The sequence below is a fragment of the Pipistrellus hanaki genome (assembly GCF_964339955.1).
Source record: "Pipistrellus hanaki genome assembly, chromosome: 13".
Lineage (NCBI taxonomy): Eukaryota > Metazoa > Chordata > Mammalia > Chiroptera > Vespertilionidae > Pipistrellus > Pipistrellus hanaki.
Window position 1 is genome coordinate 26,274,578 of NC_140515.1, and position 22,915 is coordinate 26,297,492.

Below are 22,915 nucleotides of genomic sequence, written 5' to 3' on the forward strand. Positions count from 1 at the left end.
GAAGACAATTTGAAAAGACCATATACTATATAATTTCAATTATATGACATTCTGGAAAAGAAAAAACTATAAAGACATTGAAAAGGTAAGTGGTTGTCAGGGGCTAGGAAGGAGGGATCAATAAATAAATAAAGCAGTGAGTATTCTGTATGATAAGATAATGACAGATACATGTCATTATATATTTGTTAAAACCCATAGAATATATACCACCAAGAGTGAACCCTACTGTAAACTATGCACTTTGTGATAATGACGTGTCAGTGTCACAGATGCACCATCTCTCCTGCCATCTGTTGAGGGATGTTATGGTAGGAGAGATGGTGCATCTGTGCACCAGGGGAGATATAGGAACTCGCTGCATTTCCCCCTCAATATTGCGTTTTTACTCTAAAACGTAAAGTCTATTTAAAAAAAAAAAAATTTAGTACAACCATTAGTGAAAAGAGGAAATTAGTACAACCATTAATGTAAAGAGGACAATAAATAACTGCCCAAAGGCCAAATCCAATCTATGGCATATTTTTGTATGGCTCTCTAGCTGAGAATGCTTTTTATAACTTTATAAAGATGTGTTAACAAATAGAACATTTGACAAAGACCAGATATAGCCTGCAAAGCCTAAAATATTTATTATCTGGCCCTAAGGTAGATTAGGTTAGCCCAGCTGCTAAAGGAATAATATCTTTCTGAGGATTCTGTCTGATATCCCCAAATATTGTGAGGTGTGTGCGTCGTTGTGTTTTTTCTGTACTAGGGCTTGTGATGAATTCAAATTGTTCCAGACCCTGTGTGAACTCCAGAAACTGTTTGGTAGCTAATCCCTTCAGTTAGCCCTTTCCTAGCCTCAGGCACAAATTGCTAGGCAGCCAAAAGCTTAACAGGATCTTCTATGTATCATATAGAGCTCTCATCTCTTTGAGGTTCTCTCTTCTCTGGTAAGCTGTCCCACAAATTCTAGCCACCTTGGCCTCCCACAACTTTCATTGCCGGTTTACCTACTCAGTGATCCACCAGATTATTTTGGGGTTCTCCTTACCCAAAGCCTAAAACTGCCGCTAGACAGTAAGCTCTGGAACTGGAGAGCTCTCCGATTTGTTTTCCTTCCTTCAGGAATCACAATCCTGTGATACTTTCCCCCAGCATCTAAAAAAACCCACTGTTGCATATATTTAATCTGGTTTTCTAGTTTATTAATGAAGGAAAGTAAATTTAGTCTCTGTTATGCTATCTGGGTTAGTAGAAAATTCTATTTATTTTGATTTTTTGTGTGTTTTGTTTCAGGAACATTATTTTCTATCAGGTTATGTTAATGTGTAAATGGATTTGTTATTTTTAAACAAGTTAATAAATAATTTTGAAATTTCTTGGTTTTAATTTTCCTTTGATCCATGAGTTATTTGGAAGTGTGTTGCTTAGTTTCCAAATATTTGGCAGATTTCCAGGAGGCTTTGTTACTGATTTCCAACTTAATTCTATTGTGGTCATGTTACAGTAGGCAGCTTGTTAGACATTAACAAAAAGGAAGGGAGCAAACGGAACCAGATACCTGATCAAGCCAGATTAACTAGAAAAGGACAGTTTCAGTCACTCCAGGCAGAAACTTTTCAGTCACCCCAGGAGCAACCTGCACCATTCCAGCTGGTTGAGCAGGGAAGGAGAAAGAATGAGTGTATGAGCATTAGAAGCCAAAATGGCAACCGTAAAGGGGAGGGGACTAGCCTGGGGAAGTCTGGGGGAACATCTAATAGGGTAAGGACACAAAAACCCAGGAGATCCAGGAAAGGGATTGGATGGGGAGGGCATGGGCACTGCCTAGGAAAAAATCAGGAAAGGGATTGAAGGCTGAAGAGTTAAAAAGAAAGGCTGCTCTTTTCCGAGCTCAAGGAAATATATAGAAGCTAGACAAAAAATCCAGCGTGCGTGCCCTCTCTGGAGCACACTCATGCTGTACTTTTGGGCACGTACTTTTTGCCTTCTTTTCTCCTAAAGTCTGAGGATCCCCACCAGACTTGCCACCAGGGGAGCAGCAAGCAGTGGCAGAGGACTCTCCTTTTGCCTCTGTTCACGAGGCCGCTACTACAGCCAGTCTGCTCTAGGCCTCTCCAAGGGTGTACGACCTCGCTCACTCTAATAAATCTTGCCGCTTAAATTCCTCCTATGTGCTAGTCTTAAATTCTTTTCCTGAAACACCTCAGAAGAATCCTATTTCCAGACCATGCCAGGGCAGACCCACCGGGTCCTGGTCCTTCTTCAGTAACAGTCAGAAAAATACTTTGTATGCTGACTGAATACACAGGTGAACCTTCCGCAGATTCCTAGGGTGCCCCCCCTCTGCCCCTCCAGCTCCTCTCTCCTTCTTCTTCTTCTCTCTCCCCACCCAATCCTCCCTCTTTAAAATAAAATTTAAAAAAACAATAAAAACTACATGCATGTAAAACATTAATTAAAATGTTTAAAAGAAATCAATAGTATATTTAGAGCCAAACACTAAATCAAAATGTATGACTAAATAATAAGAACTTAGGCTTTAGAAGAGCCTGACAGTTGTGTGTTTTTTTTTGTGTGTTTTTTTAAGTATATACTGAGGGCTAAACCAATTAGTTTAACATGATCTATTTAGTAAAGTTTTTTTTTTTTAGATATTTTTAGATATTTAGATATCTATTTCTAGATATTTAATAGTGGGCAATAGATATTTGTATATTGTCTTGCCTGCATCAAATCCACTTCTTTCTTAGTGAGGCATATTTGTTAGATACCACTCTTTTAGTGATTTAAATTACTTTCTCTTCATGCAAATTTTCTGTTTTCCTTATTGTTACAGGCCTTAATTTTGCCAAATCAGTGAGCACTAGGTTGTCTCTACCTCTTGTCTCAAGAAAAATCACTTTGGCTTTCCAAAAGTTGATTAAAAAAAAAAAATCGCCAAATCCGGTTTGGCTCAGTGGATAGAATGTCGGTCTGCGGACTGAAGGGTCCCAGGTTCGATTCTGGTCAAGGGCATGTACATTGACTGCGGGCACATCTCCGGTTGGTGGTGTGCAGGAGGCAGCTGGTCGATGTTTCTCTCTCATCGATGTTTCTCCTAGCTCTCTATCCCGCTCCCTTCCTCTCTGTAAAAAATCAATAAAATATATTTTTATCTTTCTAGCAACAGAGAAATGACTTTTGTTGTTCAGCACAGGTCATCACACCTACATCTAGTGTCTGTGTACTACTGCATCCTCCCTCCCCAAATAGATCACTACTGAATCTGTCCCTTCAAAACTTAAGAACTGAAAAAAGAAGACAACATTCTCTTAGCACAACCAAAACATTGTATGTGTGGTATACTCATTCAACCACTATTTATTAACTATCTACTGTTTGCCAACCACTTAAAGTTAAGCTAAAAACAGACCAATCGAACAAAGGGTAACAGCTTCCTAACAGATAAAACAGTAATGTGTTAGCCATAGGAAAGATATACACAAAGGCCATTTAAGAAAAAGGAAGTGATAAAGTTAGGAAGTTGTAGGTGCCTAATAAAATGAAAACTCTTTTTTGGCACAAATTTGCAAGCTATTAGTGCTGAAATTCTTTACAGTATTGTCATTGAGTGGCTTGAGGACAGGAAAGTCAGAAATGTTTCCATTTTGATCCTATTTTCTTCTCACAAGATGCTTTGAGAGCAACTAATTAATATTTGCAAAGTGCTTAGTGATAAGCTCGAAGTAGAATGCTAGTTACAAATGAAAAAAGCAGGCACACTGACTTATAAAAAAGTCCCTATCTGAGTAAGCACAACTAAAATTCAGTCTCTTAAGTAATATTAACAAGATAAGTGTGTACCAAACATTAATATAAAAAATTTATTTTAAAACTTTAAGATAAAAACTGCAACCCAAATTCTTTGCAAATAGAGAAAACCTCCTACAACTTACGGTATTTACTATGGATTTCGTCTATTTCCTTTTCTGTGTGGTCCTTTGTAAAAACCATTACCTAAAATAATAAAAATTCCTCATTAAAAATTCATTAAATGACAAAAATAGAAATCAGTACTATAAACTTTAAAATCTCAAATGTGGATGTTTAAATAGAATAAAATAATCACTCATTTCTGTTTCACATAGACCTAGGAAAAGTAACTCCTGAGTATTTCCTTTGAATATAATTAATTTATATTTTACTCATTACTTATTTCTCATTCATGTAGAAAATGCAACATGAATACATAAAGTATTAATACAACAATTAAATTTCCTTTTTTCAATAGGTAATTTTTTTCACATTCATTAATACAACAAACTACAAAACACTTGAAACTACAAAACTGGAGACATTTAGCAGATCATTAATAAGGCAGATTTTCTTGTCTGCCTTCTATCTTTCCCAGCCTAACTTCCCCAAATCTATAAGAAATGTAATATATAGGAAAAATACAATAAATATTACATTTATAGTTCCACTTTTTCACATCTGAGACTTAAGAAACCAAAGGTGTACTTACATGACTTACTACCATCTCCATCTTACAGTTCACACTCAGTAATAAAGTTAATGCAAATCTCATTTTTTCCTACTACTGCTTATAAGCTCACTCCCCGCTACAAACACATTATGGATGGTCTAGGGGGAAAAGTCTACTTGAGAGAGCTCAAAACACTGCCTTGACATCCTTTCCTCAAGTTTTGGGTCATCATGCTAGAGGAAAGCAATAGTGAAACATTTTAGGTTTCTAATTCCCTCAATAAGCTCAATAGATATTCTATAAACTCCTACAATTACTTAATTTCTCAATCAGGACAATCATGGAATTGCAGAATGCCAGAGCTAAAAGGGGATCTTAGAGATCATAGAGTTCAATCCCAAAATTTTACAGATGAAGATGGTAAGGGCACCAAAGGTTAATAGCTTATCAAATACAATGAGCAGAGAAAGGGCCAATATAAAGGCTACTGGGTATGTATGCATATGCTTTCTCTAAGGACTATAACCCATTAATAAACTCTAGATTGCATTCTGTGCCAGAAGACTGCTAAATATGATAGAGTTTTGTGTTAAAAATGAGCTGCTGGTAAATCATAATATATTAAGTGGAAATGTGTTCTAGTACATTCTGGCTTGCTTTAATGTCAGGAGAGTATTCAACTTTCCTTTATTTCTACCCCGATAGTGAAATAGACCATAACATACTCTTTCATTGAGTTTACTAGCTTCAAGACGCATCCTAGTCTTCTCCATATTTTCAAGTTCTTGAACTATTTCAGCAGCTGTTAAAATATAAACACATATAGCCAATGTTAATTATGTCTCTCCGTCCCTCCCTCTCTCTTTCCCTCTTTCATTTTCATTCTCTGTAAATATCAATGAAAAAAATACCCTCAGGTGAGCATTAACAACAACAAAATAATAACAATAAGCCAATAGTAAAAATAAGATATGATAAAAATACTCAATCCAAAAGACAGCAAAAAAGGGTGAAAGAAACAAAAAGTATGTAAACAAACATTTGGCAATATGTTATGGTTAAAATCAATTGTATATAATTACATTAAATGTAAATGTCCGAAAGTACCAATAAGAGACAGAGAATGAAGATCAGATAAGAAGAGAAAGGCCACACTATATGCTTTCAACAGAGAACCCATCCTATATAATAAAAGCCTAATATGCAAATCGGCCGAACAGCAGAACAACCAGTCAGCAGGGGAGCAGGGCCAGAGAGTGGAAGACGCCACGCCAGCCAAGGCAGGTGCCCACAGGCAGAGGGAGGGAATGGCAATCAGGGGTCAGCAGCAACCAGTGGTGGCAGAGGGGCGATTGGGGGAATAGCCAGCCATTCGCCAGCCAACCACACTGTTCCCTGATCGGCCCACCAGTCACCTCCTGCAGAGGAAGGCCCGTGGGGAGCAGGTCTAAGCTGTCAGTTGGACATCCCCCAAGAGCTCCCGGACTGCGAGGGGGTACAGGCCAGGCCAGGCTGAGGGACTACTCACCCCTCCCACCCAAGTGCACGAATTTTTGTGCACAGGGCCTCTAGTTTTAAATAAAAGGCATAGATAGGTCAAAATAAAGTATGGAAAGAGATATATCATATAAATATAATACAAATTTTAAAAAACGTGAAATAGCTAAATTAACATGAGGCACAAGAGACTTCAGAACAATGAATGTTAACAGGAATAAAGAGGAAAATTATATGAAGGGGTCAATTCACTAGACATAATCTCCAATGTGTTTGCACCTGAAACAGAAATTTAAAATATATAAACAAGAACTTCTGGATTTAAACAAGATATAGACTCACTCACTGCCTTCTCAGTTTTCATATTCTCCCCCATTATGCATAACCAAACATTCTAAATATAACACAATAATAAGAGAACTCTGAATAGTGGAAGGAGGAAAATGAACTAAGGATCTAATAATTTGAGGAACAGCACCACTATGAGGTCTCCGATTTTTCTTTTATCTTCTATATATCTGAGACTATTCTTTGGTTAAGCATGCAACCCAGAACCACCAACAGGAACAAGGGTGGGAAAAGCCCCAAGAAAAACCTGGAGAAAAGCATTCTTTAAACCTGCACAGGAAGTCCTGGACACACCCCTAACTAAAAGTATAGAATATGGCAAAAGGTTTGAGAACTGAATCACAGTGTGGAATTCCAGGTTTCAGAGTGTCCTCCAGATAGCAATTACAAGATATAGACCAGAATAATACTACATGAGCTCTGAAAACTATTGTAAATTGTCATAAGAACCACAGCTCACAAAAGTAGGCCAGGATCTGCACGCTAACCAAAAAACAGGGTGGCTGCCTGCTAAAACAGAATATTTAAATAGGTTCTAGAATCTCATAACATCATACTCAAAATGTCCAGGACACAATATACTAAGAAGCATGAATGAGAAAAGACAATCAACAGATGACAACACTTAAGATGACTCAGAAGTTGGAATTATCTGACAAGAATTTTAAAGCACATCATAAAAATGCTTCAACAAGCAACTAGAAACACTCTTAAAACAAAAGCTGACAAAACTACTATTGTATATAATACTTTTATGATAGTCATAGGTATATTATAAAAATACATATTTTAAAAGTTACATTTAAGTTATTAATTCCTTGTACTGAAAGGCCAGGGAGGAGGGAAGAGGGAAGAGTGGATAGAGAACAGTAAAAAAAAATTTTTTTTTTTCAAATCTGGAATTCTTTGTTTTGCAAAGAAGGTATGTTTTGCAGTTGTGTAGTAGTACAGATGGAACAATTGTGAAAGTATTTTAAATGTATTATAGACTTGAATAATTAGTAAATGTCCTGATGCTCCTGGGAAGAAAGATTCTCCCTGTGGAAAAAGAGAAATACAAATAAGGAAGAGAGAAAGTTAATGAAGAATCCTATGAGGTTGGATTCAAAGTAGAAGTGTTAGTATGTTCTCTTGATTTCAAGTGGACTTAAATGTGTGCATACACATGTATGCATATGTTTATGTATGAATATATTCCTGAGTTCCATAGGTTGAAAACACCTAGAAGCAAAGGCAACATATCTTGGTTTGCAAAAAAATAAGAAGCAAAGATCCGAAGGCAAATGGCTGATACTACACACACACACACACACACACACACACACACACACTCTAAAGGCCCGATGCACAAATATCGTACAAGAGTAGGCCTTCCTTTCCCTGGCTGGTACCAGCTTCCCTCTGGCATCGAGGACCTGGGCTTCCCTCACAGCCCTGGCTTCATCCAGAAGGTCGTCCGGTCTAATTATATATACATATAAATATATATACATACATACATACATACACACACACACACACACACACACACACACACACACTAGAGGCCAGGTGCACAAAATTCGTGCACAGGGCAGGGGGAGGGGGTTTGGAGTGTCCCTCAGTCCAGCCTGCACCCTCTCCAATCTCATACCCCTTGAGGGATAGCCGACTATCGGACATCCCTCTCACAATCCAAGACTGTTGGCTCCCAATTGCTCACCTGCCTGCCTTCCTAATTGCCCCTAACCACTCCCCTGCCAGCCTGATTGATGCCTAACTGCTCCCCTGACAGGCTGGTCGCCCCCAACTGCCCTCCCCTGCAGGCCTGGTCCCCCTGAACTGTCCTGCCCTGCAGGCTTGGTCCCCCCAAACTGCCCTCCCCTGCAGGCTTGGTCCCCTGGAACTGTCCTCCCCTGCAGGCCTGATCGCCCCCAACAGCCCTCCCTTGCAGGCTTGGTCCCTCCAAACTGCTCTCCCCTGTTTGCCTGATTGCCCACAACTGCCCTCCCTTGCAGGCCTGGTCCCTCCTAATGGCCCTCCCCTGGTGGCCATCTTGTGTCCACATAGGGACAGGATCTTTGACCACATGGGGGCAGCAATCTTGTGTGTTGGAGTGATGGTCAATCTGCATATTATCTTTTATTAGATAGGATAGAGGCCTGGTGCATGGGTGGGGGCAGGCTGGTTTGCCCTGAAGGGTGCCCTGGATTCAGGATGGGGGTTCCCTTGGGGCATGGGGTGGCCTGGGCAAGGGGTCTGTGGTGGTTTGCAGGCTGGCCATGTCCCTCCACCACCACCACCCGCGACCCAAGGGAGGCTCTGGTATCTGGAATTTATTTATATTCTACAATTGAAACTTTGTAGCCTGGAGCAGAGCTAAGCCTTCGCCTTCTACTTGCTCTGTGGGGGCAGCCATTTCTGTTGGGATTTATTTATCTTCTATAATTGAAACTTTGTAGCCTGGAGTGGAGACCTAGGCTGACCAGGGCTGCAGAAGTTTGGCTTCTTCCATCACCAGGGGCAACCCTAGCCTCCTGCTCTCTCCAGCTCCAAGGCTGCCACTATTTTTGTTGGGATTTATTTATCATCTATCATTGAAACATTGTAGCATTGAGTGGAGGCTTAGGCTGGCAAAGGCAGGCAGAAAGCTTGGTTTCCTTCATCGCAGGGAAAACCCAAGCCTCCCTCCTGCTCTCCGTGGCCGCAGCCATCTTGGTTGTGTTTATTTGCATATTCACTCCTAATTAGCTAGTGAGTTTGGCTTGTGGGCATAGCGGAGGTATGGCCAATTTGCATATTACTCTTTTATTAGATAGGATACACACACACACACACACACACACACACACACGTATAAAATACATTTATATAAAATAAAGAAGCTCCCACTAGCCAAATCTGAAAAAAATATAAAACCAATATAAGGGTGACAGTAAGTTATAAATATGTGAGTCTACATTGATTGTAGACAAAGAAAGAAAAACAAGAGGGCTTTTGTTTTCAGAATCATGGCAAGTGGCAACCAGCAAATGTGAAAGTAGTGCTGAAGTTAGAAAATCATCATTTGCAACTACCATAGAGAAGATAAAATTACTAATAAATGCTAAATACTGGGGTAAAATTTTAATGATATATAAAATATTTATATGGCATTAAAATGTTTTTATACAGACTTCTTATTAGTATCAAGGGGGAGACTATACAATGGAGAAATTGACAATATGATCAAAACTGCAATCACATTGAGGGGCACAAAAATGTTGAAAACCTCTGGCTGTGACTGATGTTCTGAAAAGGACAGAACATTACTATATCGTGTTCATTGAGTATTGAAACCAATCAAATACAGGAAGGGGGAGCCAGAAATTCATCAACATTCAGGAATGTGCAACCTGAATGTTATTATAAGAAAATATTAGACAAAGTCAAAATGAGAAACATTTTATTTGTGGGAGGAAAAAAAAACACACAAAGACTATATTCTTTTAAAATGCCAATGTCATAAAAAGACAAAGAAAGGCTGAGGAATTGTTCCAAAGTGAAAAAGATTGAACAGATATTACAACTGAATGCAGTATGTGATCCAAAACCAGATCATCACTGGAGGGAAAGAAAATCTACAAAGCCATTTTTGGGTCCATTGCTGAAACTGGAATTGAGATAATAAAATACTCTAACAAAGTTTAATTTACTGAGATTGATAATTATATAAGAGAGAATATCCTTTTTCTTAGGAAATACACAATAAATATTTAGGGATAGAGTCAAGATTAGTCCTGGATGTTGGGTCCCAATCAGTGGTAAGAGCATCCCCTGGAGCACCAAAGGGTCTCAAGTTCCATTCTTGGTCAAGGGCACGTACCTGGGTTGCAGGTTCAATACCAAGCCTGGTTGGGGCACATGTAGGAGGCAACCAATCAGTCAATGTTTCTCTCTCTCCCCACTTCCTCTCCCTTCTTCCCTCCCTTCCACTCTCTCTTAAAACTCAATGGAAAAAATATCTCCAAGTAAGGATTAACAACAACAACAACAAAAGAGTTAAGATTATACAACTTACTCTCAGACTAAAAAAAAAAATATGTAGCCCAGCTGGCATGCTCAGTGGCTGAGTGTCAACCTATGGAACCAGAAGGTCACAGTTCAATTCAATGAAAACAAAAAAGAAAAAAGTGGAATTCAATGAAATACAAAATAGACAAAAAATGAGAAAAAAATGAAATTGATAGTTGGTTCTTTGAAAAAATCAAAGAAATTGTTAACCTATAAGTAATCCAACCAAGAAGAAAAAAAAACAAAAGGAAGACACATTTCTAATATCAAAAATGAAAGACAGGACATTACCACAGATCCCACAGACATTATAAGGCTAATGAAGGAATATTATTTTTTTAAGTTGGTAAACTATAAATTCATCAACTTAGATAAAATGGATAAATTACTTGCTAAAGACAAATGGTGTGCTTAATATTCAAAAATCAATGTAATGCAAATCAAAAGCATAATTACATATCACTTCACACCCACTAGGATGGTTGTAATAGGAAAGACAGAATAACGTAGCAACTATATAAAGAAACTGGAACCCTCACCCACCACTAGTGGGATGTAAAATGTTGTAGCCACACTGGAAAACAGTCTGGCAATTCCTCAAAATGCTCAGAGAGTTACCAGCAGACACAGCAATTCCATTCCTAAGTACATATCCAAGAGAAATAAAAGCGTATGTTCACATAAAAGCGTGTACAAGAATGTTCACAGCAGGATTAGCCATAACAGCCAAAATGTGGAAAAATCCCAGATGTCAATCAATTGATGAATGGGCAAAAAATGTGGCATATCTATACAATGAAATATTGTTCAGCAATAAAAACAAATGAGGTACTGACCATGGATAAACCTTGAAAATATGTTAAGTGAAAGAAGTCAGTCACAGAAAGCCACCTGTTTTTTATGGTATATTTATATGGTATTAAAATGTTTTTATACAGACTTCTATTAATATCAATTTAAATGAAATGAACTTCCAGTTTCCAGCTCTGCTTGTAAAAAGCCTGGAAGTTGCCCCTCAGTCCTAAAAACAAGTTAAAGGCTGAAAAGAGCTAATGAACTTCTCACAGCAGACGAAATGATGTAGCCATTAAAAAACAGGCTGGGCTGGGACCGATTTGGCTCAGTGGATAGAGCGTCAGCGGGAGGACTGAAAGGTCCCGGGTTCGATTCCGGTCAAGGGCATGTACCTTGGTTGCAGGCACATCCCCAGTAGGGGGTGTGCAAGAGGCAGCTGATCGATGATTCTCTCTCATCGATGTTTCTAACTCTCTATCCCTCTCTCTTCCTCTCTGTGAAAAATCAATAAATTAAAAAAAAAAAAAAAACAGGCTGGAAATTTTTTATATTTTTAAGTATACATAACTCACGTGACACAGCAATTCTACTCCTGAATATTTATCCCAGAGAAATGCAAAAATCTGTAAGCCCGTGTTCATGACAGCTTTACCCATAAGTGCCAAAAATTGGAGACAGCCTAGGCATCTATTAATACGTAAGATAGTCATACAATAAATGCAACAACAGGGACAAACCTCAAAAGCACTGTGCTGAGTGAAAGAAGCCAGATACAAAAAAAATGATATGCTGTGCCATTTGTATTAATACCATTTATCTGGCATTTTAGAAAAGGCAAAACTTCAGGGACATAAAAGAATCAGTATTGCCATAATGGATTTGGCTCAGTGGATAAAGTGTCGGCCTATGGGCTCAAGGATCCCAGATTCGATTCCGGTCAAGGGCATGTACTTTAGTTGCAGGCACATCCCCAGTAGGGAGTGTGCAGGAGGCAGCTGATCAGTGTTTCTCTCTCATCAGTGTTTCTAACTCTCTATCCCTCTCCCTTACTCTACGTAAAACATTTTTAAAAAATTTTAAATTAAAAAAAAAATCAGTATTTCTCAGGGTCTAGGGTAAGGGAGAGGAAATTTACTGCAAAGAGGCAGAAGAAATTTGGGGGTTGCATAATTTTAATTGAAGTGATGGCTAAATGACTATATATACATTTGTCAAAATTTATTAAACTATACACTTTAAAATGATTAATTACATCATAAGTAAATTATACCTCAATTTTTAAAATACACTCATGAAGTCCTGGCCAGGTGGCTCAGTTGGTTGGAAATAAACTAAATTCATGAATTGGAAGATACTGTATAGCTATCAACTTTTCCCAAATTGATCTACAAACTCAATGTAATCCCAATCCAAGCAGGTTTTTTTCTTGATGAATATTTACAAGCTTATTCTAAAATTTATATGGAAATGCAAAGGGTCTAGAAAAACTGAGGCAATCTCAATAAACAGCAAAGCTGGAGGAAGTACATTACCAGACAAGATAATAAGATCTATTATAAATTAAAATTAAGACAGTACACTGCTGATAAATAAATGACTGAATAAACAATGTCCAGAGACACATATAGTTAGCTGACTGTCAACGAAGACATACTGACAATTCACTGGGGAAAAATGGTTTTTCAATAAATGATGCTGTGTCAAATGGCTATCTATATGGAAAAAACACACACAAAAGAATTTTGCTCCATAATTCACAACATATGCAAAAATCATCTCAGATAAACTTTAGGTCAAAATGTAAAAGCAGTAACAATAAAACCTTTAGAAGAAAACAAGAGAAGATCCCCATGATCTTGTGGTAGGCAAGGATATAAAAAGCATACAGCAAAAAGAAAAATGCAACCAATTGGATTATATTGAAATTAAGAACTTCTCAACTGAAACCAATAACAATGAAAAGGTGAAATGGAAGAAGGGATTTAATATATATATACACATCCAGCAAGATTTGTTTATCCAGAAAATTTCATGTATTCCCACAAATAAATAAGAAAAAATAGATCCACAGTATAGAAAAATTGGGCATAAGACCTAAATGGGTATTTTACCAAAGAGGATATCCAGATGGCCAATAACCATATAAAAATGTGCTGAACATTATAAATCATTAGAGAAATGTGAATTAAAACCATAATGAAAGATCCAAATGGATGCATTAGAAGAGCCAAAATGGAAAATTGACTAAACTAATGTTGTTAAGAATGTGGAAAAACTGGAACTCTCACATCCTCCTGATGAGAATGTACATTGGTACCGAGTTCTTGGCTGTATCCACAAAAGCTGAACATCTGCAAAAACATACTATTCCATTCCTAGGTACGTATATTCAAAAAATTTGTGTGTCTGAATATTCAGAGATACACAGAGATTATTCATAGCACCATAATTTTGATGAGCCAAAGAATGGAAAAATTCAAATGTCCATCAACCATGGACTGGATATCACTATAGATTAGAATACTCAACAGTAACAACAAAATCACAAATGTACACAAAAACATGGATGAAACTTATAATGTTGCACAAATACAGATTCAAATAATTTATATAAGCTATCTATTATTCCATTTATAAGGATAAATTATAGGCTAAAATACGCAAAATGTATAGTGTTAGAGGTCAAGATAGTGGTCATCTGTGAGAACGAAGGTGACAGTGATTGGGAGAGAAGGATAGGGGCTTCTGGGATGCTGATGGTAATCTGAGTAGTAGTTACAAAGACATTTGTCCTTTGTGAAACTTATTTCATAATAATTCACCAAGCAATACACTTATAATTTGTGTATTTTTCTGTTCACATAGTATACTTTAATTTTTTTTAATTGACAATTCTATATATGCTCATAACTGAAGGAACTCTGAAATATGTGTGTGGTTAAGTGGAAGGAACAAATGGTTAAACAGTGTGTATAGTCATGCACTGCTTAACAGGGATACACTGTGAGAAATGTGCCATTAGGCGATTTTGTTGTGCAAATATCAGAGTGCACTTACACAAACCTAGATGGTAAAGCCTGCTGCACACCTAGGCTAAAGGGTATAGCCTATTGCTCCTAGGCTACAAGCCTGTACATGTTACTAGGCAACTGTAACATAATGGTAAGTATTAGTGTAATGCATTACAATATTAGGTTATAATATGACATTTCAACAACTACAACATCACTAGGCCATAGGAATTTTTCACCTCCATTACAATCTTAAGAAACCACTGTCCTATCTGCGACCCATCGTTAACCAAAATGTTGTTATGTGGCATCTTGACTATAAAATATAACAATTTTATAAAACAATAATGATCAAGAACATATGTTTACCTACAATAATCATAATGGTAGCATTTACTGAACACTAAATACTTGCTAAGGCACTATGCTAGGCATTTTACATACATTTTTTCATTAATTCCTCTCAAAAACACTATGAAGTAGGTAGTGTCATAACCCTTATTTTATGGATGAGAAAACTGAGATAAGAAACGTAAGGCACTTCCCCAAAGTCACGCAGTCTTAGAGCTGCAAAGATGGGACTATAACCCAGGTTCTCTAGATCAACTCTATTCCACACTATCTCTGGAAAGACACATAAGACACTGGCAGCAGTAACTGCTTCTGAGAAGGGAATGGGGACTGAGACTGGCTGAGAGAAAGACTGGCTATCATAGTGTATCTAGTACCTTCTGAAGAAATACATTTGCATATCTTACCTATTTTAAAAAATGTATCTATTAAAAAGTTTTTTCTATGGTTAAAAATCCATTAGCTACACAAAGGCTTTACCCAGGACACGCATAACTCATTGTTTTATTGCTTTACCTGATTTAGGATGCAAAGCATCACACTGGGCATTATACATGTGAACAAATTCTTGGTGCCTTTTAATGAGCTGCTGTTTACTTCCTTGAATAGATAATCCATGCTGTTTTAGCTTTTTCTTTAAATCACGATCTGATAGCAAACTATATACAGTTTTGGGAAGCGGCTTCCTTTTGTGAACAGAACTAAAAAGAGAAAAAAAGAGGTCACTGAGGGTTGTGAATCATCAAATGCTTTGAATGTAAAATATTAATTTACCTTTTGACTCAATACCAGTTGATTGAGAGAACACAATCATTAAGATAAAAATGGGAAAAAGAAGGATGGAATTTACAAATAAAGTTAAAAGTGTTCAACATGACCAATATGGGGTGCCAGGGGACATTCAGATTGAGGGGTCTAAGTGAGCCAAAGAATGGAACTCCTGGATATTCTAAGCAAACTTAGAGAAACTTATGTGTCAGAAAGAGGTCAGTTCTAAAGATGCAGACCTGGGTCTCACATAGAAGGCTTGTGAACTATATGCTATGAGAACTTCACTGAGAACCACACTTACACAGATTTATGCAATTCTCTATCTCTTTATAGCACGCTTTTCCTAAAATGTACCTATAGTTTCCATGCAAAATCTCTATAAAAGCCAGTTATATCAGATGATTAGAGTACAAATGCTATTGAGTATTAAGCTATGGATTAAACACTATTATCATGTACTAGAGGCCTGATGCACGAAATTCGTGCAAGGAGTTTGACCCTCACCACCATGGCGGATGCCTCTGCCTTGGCCTCTGCCCGCTGCAGCTTCTTCAGGAAGGACATCCGGTCTAATTAGCATATAACACTTTTATTATTATAGATAGCTTCTTTAGAAGTTTTGCTCCACAGACAAAAGTACCCCTCAAACTCAAGGCAATCATATTGCAAAAGCAGTAGATGAAATAAAAGAACACCTGTTGGGACAATTAGCTTTGCCCAACTCATTACCACCAATGAAAAGAGAACTCAGAAAATTGACAGGTAGATGATATTCTTGTGGTATCATCTTCAAAGAACACAACTGAAAACAACAGCAAAAAACACAACCGGGGTTTGTTCTCTTCAACTTAAATTAATTATACTAACAAATACTGTATATAAGGCATTGCAAGAAGTATTGTATATCAGCCAAAACCGGTTTGGCTCAGTGGATAGAGTGTCAGCCTGTGGACTGAGAGGTCCCGGGTTCGATTCCGGTCAAGGGCATGTACCTTGGTTGCGAGCACATACCCAGTAGGGGGTGTGCAGGAGGCAGCTGATCGTTGATTCTCTCTCATCGATGTTTCTAACTCTCTATCCCTCTCTCTTCCTCTCTGTAAAAAAATCAATAAAATGTATTTTTTTAAAAAGAAGTATATCATCAAAATCACCACCTAGCTCTTCATTCTATTTTCATAATTAATATACTGATCAGCACTAAAATACAATTTTTAAATATAATAAACCCTATTAAATGACTTTCTTTTACTCCCTCCAAAATACGTTAATAAACATTTGTTAGAATGGAACAGAATTCGCACCAAGTGCTTCTCCAGCTGGTCTGAAAGGTTCAGAAAAGTAAAAAATAAATAAAGATAAATAAAATGGAACAGAATTCAAGCTACCTATGGATATCAATAATTGAGGCAACTTTATAAACATGAACAAGTTAATGAGTTTTAATCTGATTGTAATGTTTCTCCAAGTGCATCACCTGACTCAATGCTATGGCATTTAGGTGTTTAGTAAATATGTATTCAAGGCAGTCGGTACAAATCATTTTTAAATAAGACTATCAAACGTTAAGGAAAAAATTAATAGGACGTTGAAAGCAATAGGTTTATTTAAAAAAAAAAAAAAAAAAAAAAACCTACAAGATTATTCAAAAGACTTCCATATACCTATTAATAAAAGGTCATGCTACCCAAATTTGAGTGTATATCATAGCGCTCCCCTCCCCCCAGGACAGCTTATCTAGAATGCAGATTCTCAGTCCCTTCGCCACATCACCCCCAACTCACTTGGTCCTGAAGTGAAGCCGTAAATCTATGTCAATAAGGTTTAACAGGGTAAATCTGATCCAAATAGTAAAGAACATAGAGAGATATGGTAGTGATATACAGACTGAAAATAGACATTCTCTACTAAATTATTCCTTGGATAAATTGTTTATTTTATGTTCTAATAAAGTCTAAAGGCCAGAGATAACTATTTAATTGCAGAAAGACCTGTAAAACCTCAACAAATTACATTTTTTCCTGAAAATTGCACTTCTTATAATAGACAGCCTATTGAACTCAATGAGACTGATACAATTATGACTAAATAAAATCTCAGTAGGTAGTCAGAGCTGAAACAGTCTGTATGAATTTATAAAGCACATTGTGAGGAACAATTCACTAAGTCTGTATATCTAAAATATTTATTTGATCAAGGATAGATGATTAATTTAAGACTATGAAATCTAATAAAAAACTGTGCTGTTCGCTAGCATTTACAATGAAAAGCACCAATTTCTACCAAGAATGTTAAATCTGAAGCTTGATAAATGTTTCCCAAAACATGAAAACGACACTGATCTTTCTTCCATGACTTAGTGAAACGGAATAATGAATTAAGAGTCCTGAGAATCTGAAGACATCAAAAGAAAGAGCATTCTTTGAATCAACTCTGATATGAATCTGCACAGAATGGACAAGAGTGGCCATCCACATCGAGGAATGGCCTGCCAGGGTGTTGTGGAGAAAAATTTTTACATGTCAGAGACTCTTTTATGTGAACAGATCCCAGGGCCAAGATGTAAGTTCTTTAGAAATGTGGCTCAAGCCGAACCGGTTTGGCTCAGTGGTAGAGCATCGGTCTGTGACTGAAAGGTCCCGGGTTCGATTCCGGTCAAGGGCATGTACATTGGTTGCAGGCACATCCCCAGTAGGGGGTGTGCAAGAGGCAGCTGGTCGATGTTTCTCTATCCTTCTCCCTTCCTCTCTATAAAAAAATCAATAAAATATATATTTTTTTAAAATGTGGCTCAATATTTCCCTAAGTGCATCTTCACAGACACTAGTTTCACAATATATAAGTTATGAGGACAAGTAGATTTGGGAGTGAAATAGATTTATAAGTTACTGGATTAAAGAAAAATCCAACAATGTCCTTTAATGTAGGACTTCTCAGAGCCTTCAATCACTAACTAGTATGGTCTTCCTGAGGGAGAGATTTGGTTTGCGGTGCTTCTCAGCTGCACAACACAGCAGCTGGCAGGACTATAGCATCCCATGGAGCAGGGCTGGAACAACTAGTGGAACTTGAACATAATTATACATGGATGAGTATGTCTTCGAATTAATTGAAAGAGTTAAATGTGTTAGAAGAAATATGATGGATGCATCTAGTAAAACAGCAGTCTAAGCAAGGTATCAGTGTTGATTCCTAACTTTTCAGGAGAAAATGCTCAGCCTCTTTGTTCCCAACTCTTTCTTTAAGAAGAAACATTAAGAGAAATGCAGGTCATCAGATTCTCATGGCTTATGGAAAATAATCCTTGGCATGACACAGCTTCATTTATTCCAAATCTCAACTAACAAAGTAACCTGAAGAAAAAAAACACCTAAATTTTATTCTCGTCAACAAATTTGCCCACTGGGAGGGAGTGCTGTGCACACAAGACTGCGCAGGAATCTGTGGAGGCACCTGGGGCCCTGAGGCCACCATGGGTAAGGGGCAGGGCGAAGGGGGAGGTCAGGGGAAGCAGTACAGCCCCAGGCCCTCCATCTCTGCTTTAATGCAGCGCGGCCAATGCTACCTATGTCATAGGTTTTAGTTCACTGCTAGATTTCACTTGAAAAAGGTGCATTAACTATCAAACTAAAAACACTACAATAAGAACTGTCAATTAATGCCCCACTGTAAATCAATAAAGCATTATCATGCTGCATATGCTACCTTTTGTAAGTTATAACAGCATGAGTTTGTCCCCTGGAACCTGAATTCACTCCATAATTATTCATAAAAATTGTGACACCATTTTATCTTTAATCACAAAAAATAGTAGTAAACGGTCCTGTCTTACTAACATGGTTTTTGGAAAATACTCTTCCAAGTCCTTCAAAACAGACCCAACAGTAAGAGCCAATCATTCTACTCACCCCACTCCCAGATACCATCAATTTCTTCAGTTCCCCTCCTCTCCTTTTCCAATCTCTCTCAATTATCACCTATCCCCCTCCTCCCCCCCTTCAGAAGAAGGGTTCTTTCTATACATCAAGGACATCTTCATGACTGGATTCTTCATCTCTTATGCTCCCAACCTTGTTTCATCTATCATCTGTTCTCTCCCTGGAGACAGTGGAAAGAGAGAGACTGAAAGCTTAACCGATTTCTATTTTAAAAAAATAAAATCTTCCTTGATCTTGATGTTTACTCCTTTCTCAGACTATCATCTCATCTCTCTTTGCTTCATCACTGGACTCCTCAAATTTACAGCTTCTGCTTATTATCTTCATTAACTTCAGATTCCCTAACACCTTGCAATATATCTTTGACTAAAATTTCATTCTCAATTTGTATGTATAACAGGGGCCTGCATCAATAAATTACTGTGACTTTGATACATAAAGGAGGCAAAACAGAAGTTTGGGTGCAAACAGGGAGTTGACTACTTACTACCTATGCCCCCTGGTGGTTGGGGGCTGGAGCAAGAGGACATTCCATTTCACACTACCCTTTTGTACCTTTTAATGTTATGGGTAGATAATTGCCTATTGGGAAAAAAAACAATTTTTGTTTTTGAAAACCCCCCCCTTTTTTTTTAAATTTTAAAACTTATGGGCATCCTAAGAACAAAAGAAAGATTTTATATGTTCTATATTCAGAGTCTAAACTTGCTTTCTTTGCCTAAGGAACTTTATGGTAGTTCTAAAGTTTTAAGGGAAGAAAACAAGTTAAAATAAAATTTAATTCTAAGTCAATAATTTTCTTATTAAGTCAATTTTTATTAGCAGTTAAATTCAATAGTTAATCCTATTTGGCAAAGGAAATGGAAGTGTCAACTAGCAGGAGTAAAGGAAAGAGCATGTGGGAGAGGGACTTGGATAACTGGTCACTAGGATACAATGAACATTATATTTTCTGCCCCAGATGTATAAAGCACATGAAGCACCCAGCAAAGCCACTCACTGGTTATGCTTAACTTTCTTACCTTCTGAGGCTCTCCTTCTTCTCTTCACGGGACAAACAGCTGTCCAAGTGCTTATTGATGTGATCTTCTAGAATACTGACCCCACAAACAGGACATTCCACTGCATTTTTTTTTTTTTTAAGAAAGAAAGAAAGAAAGAAAGAAAGACTTTATAGCTTGTAAAATGGGCTAAAGTATTATAGCATGGATTTTCAGAGATTAAGATAATAAACAGAATTCCAACATTACATGTACTTAGAAAAACAGGAGAGAGAAAGAATGACATCTCCAGGCAATCAGAGTGGGACAGACAGGTTACTGGGTAATGTCAGACAGGTTACAAGTTATTGGGGAAAGTCATATAATTCAAATCCTGGGCCTAGAAGAAGACTGCAGAAAAGTGTGGAAATGTGTTTATTAGAAAATGCTTTGATTAAACCTTTTCTACCAAGATGTGACCAAACTATAAAACTAAACTTAGGTTTTCCCAATGCTTAGGAGGCATTCCTGTATGTTAGCTCCAAAGCAATCATAATACCTGAGGAAAACACACTTGGCTGGGGGCAGGATAAAGGGGTGATGGTGCAGCTAGATCAAAGCATTTACTGGTTTAAGCCAATTACTGCTCAATTTATCAATGGCTACAAATTGGTTAATTTAGCTCTTGCTTGTAAGTTAAAATTAGGAAAATGCAATCATTCTCCAGCTGTTTCATGGACTGTGGTGATGTGTGGTGCTGTCTGGGGGCCTAGCCGCCCCTCTGGGTAACAGGCGGGACGAAGGGGAAGAGCAGGTGGAGCAGCACATCTCTAAGGCAGCAGGGCCTATTGTATCTCTTCTATCTCTTTTTCAAATTACAGTTCCTTATAAGATTTCATTTGAAAAAATAATGTTGCTAAAGGAAACAATTAACTATCAAGCTATAAATACTACTATAAGAACTGTGAATTGACAGACTGACCAAATATAAAGTATGCTAGGAAATGCAGGTTAAATTCACATACCCTTATGAATTTTAAATACTTGCATACTAATAAACTGTCAATCTAAATTTAATAACAACTAATAGCCTGCACTGTGTGTGCTATGAGTGTACCAAAGATGTCTAAGACCCAGCGTCCTCTAAACTTCACTGGCAAGAACAGACTGAAGCAATAGGTTAAACAAGCTGACCCACTCAACAAAAAGTTAAGCAAATTACACAAACAGTCCAGAAAACATGTGTTGTCAGACTTTAGTGATATGAGCTATCAATATTATCTAACAAAACAAGAGTGGTTAGGCTCGGGATAGAGTCTAAAATGCTGCTTATTTATTCATCTGGAATGCGGATGAGAGGATTCCCACTGAGTCAGAAAATACACGTGAAAATCATTTCCTACCTTTGGTAACTTGTTTCAAAGTGGATGTAGAGGGTGCCTCCGGAACATTAGCATCCGCGATGCTTGGAGCTGTCCTTTCTAAAGGCGTCTCTTTGGTCTTTGCAGAACTGCTCACCTCTCTTTGAGAGCTGAATTTGTTTTCCTTCTCATTTATCAACAATTCTGACGTAGAACCATTAGTTTCTCTGATCAAGAAATTCTCCATTAACCTGCTTCCTTGCTTTACAGACTGTTTGAAGGCCACAGGAGTGTGGGCTTTGGCAGCAAGATGCTTTGAAGAGGCAGAAGCAGGAGAAATGGGTGGTGACTCTAAGGCAAACTGCAACAAATGATTCCTGTAAGCACAAAAAACACAGCGGCTAACTAAGATACCAAGTGATGTGTAGTAAGTTAACTACCATAAGCTGTTTTCCCAATTAACACTTATTTCTATGAAATATAGAACTTACTCCATAATGACAACCAAACCAAATTGTTTCTTCTAGAATAAAATAAATAAAAAGTAATATATCTAACTTTAAAAATCAGTTAATCTATTTAAAAAATGGAGGGACTTCACATTCTGATGATGGAGAATAGCTAGTCTGAGAATTAATGTCCAATCATAAATATCTTTAAAATCTGGATAAAATATATAAAACAACTGTTTGTAAGCATGGGCTATAATCAACAGAAGGCTGGAATCCCTGCGAGAGAAACATGAGGTATTTCCCCCAACAATATCCCCGGGGAGCATTTCCTAGGAGTTATATATTAAACTGAGTCAAACACAGACCAGCGGTCTCACTGGGTGGAGGGAACAGAGACCACAGCTCTAGGGAAAGGTGGCTAGGATTGGAGGGACAGGCTGTAGGTAGAGGTTAGCCATGGAAAGGGAACCCCAGAAGTCTGCTTAGAAAATGTTGTCAATTCCTGATCATCTCCAAGACTGCACAAGCATAAGAGGAACCAGGAGACACTGTGGGAAACAGATGCCAGGAAGCTGAGTTCCAAAGGTCAGTGGACACAGATGCTGGAAAGCTGAGATTCTAAAGTTCAGCACTAGACAACTGTTGGGAGTTGGAGCCCAGCCAAAGCTGAGAGACCTCAGTGTAAGATCTCAGACATTCAGGTGTAACCCCACGAAGGTCACACGTAGGAAGAAGGATCACACCCTAGAACTATAAGTAAAACTAAAATAGACCAAACCTAACAAAACACTAAACCAGGCCCAGACAGGATAAAAGTGAAGAGCTGGCAATCTAACTGCCTATCAGAACAAAAAATTCAACATCTTTCAAAGAAAAATAATTCACAGCCCCTATCATATTTTCACTCATAATGTTCAACATACAAT

The 22,915-nt window shown here is 37.7% G+C and overlaps 1 protein-coding gene across 4 annotated transcripts in view; it reads right to left on the reverse strand.

The window, feature by feature from the left end:
* The window catches only part of RAD18 (RAD18 E3 ubiquitin protein ligase), a 79,990-nt gene that overhangs the window by 38,374 nt on the left and 18,701 nt on the right, over positions 1-22,915 (reverse strand). For all 4 annotated transcript variants that reach the window (XM_084901969.1, XM_084901968.1, XM_084901970.1 and 1 more), the window contains 5 exons: positions 21,580-21,914; positions 20,219-20,318; positions 15,007-15,191; positions 5,182-5,258; positions 3,927-3,987 (listed from right to left, as the gene is read on the reverse strand). In XM_084901969.1, coding sequence (XP_084758095.1) covers positions 3,927-3,987; positions 5,182-5,258; positions 15,007-15,191; positions 20,219-20,318; positions 21,580-21,914 — 758 coding nt within the window. The remainder of the gene's footprint in view (positions 1-3,926; positions 3,988-5,181; positions 5,259-15,006; positions 15,192-20,218; positions 20,319-21,579; positions 21,915-22,915) is intronic.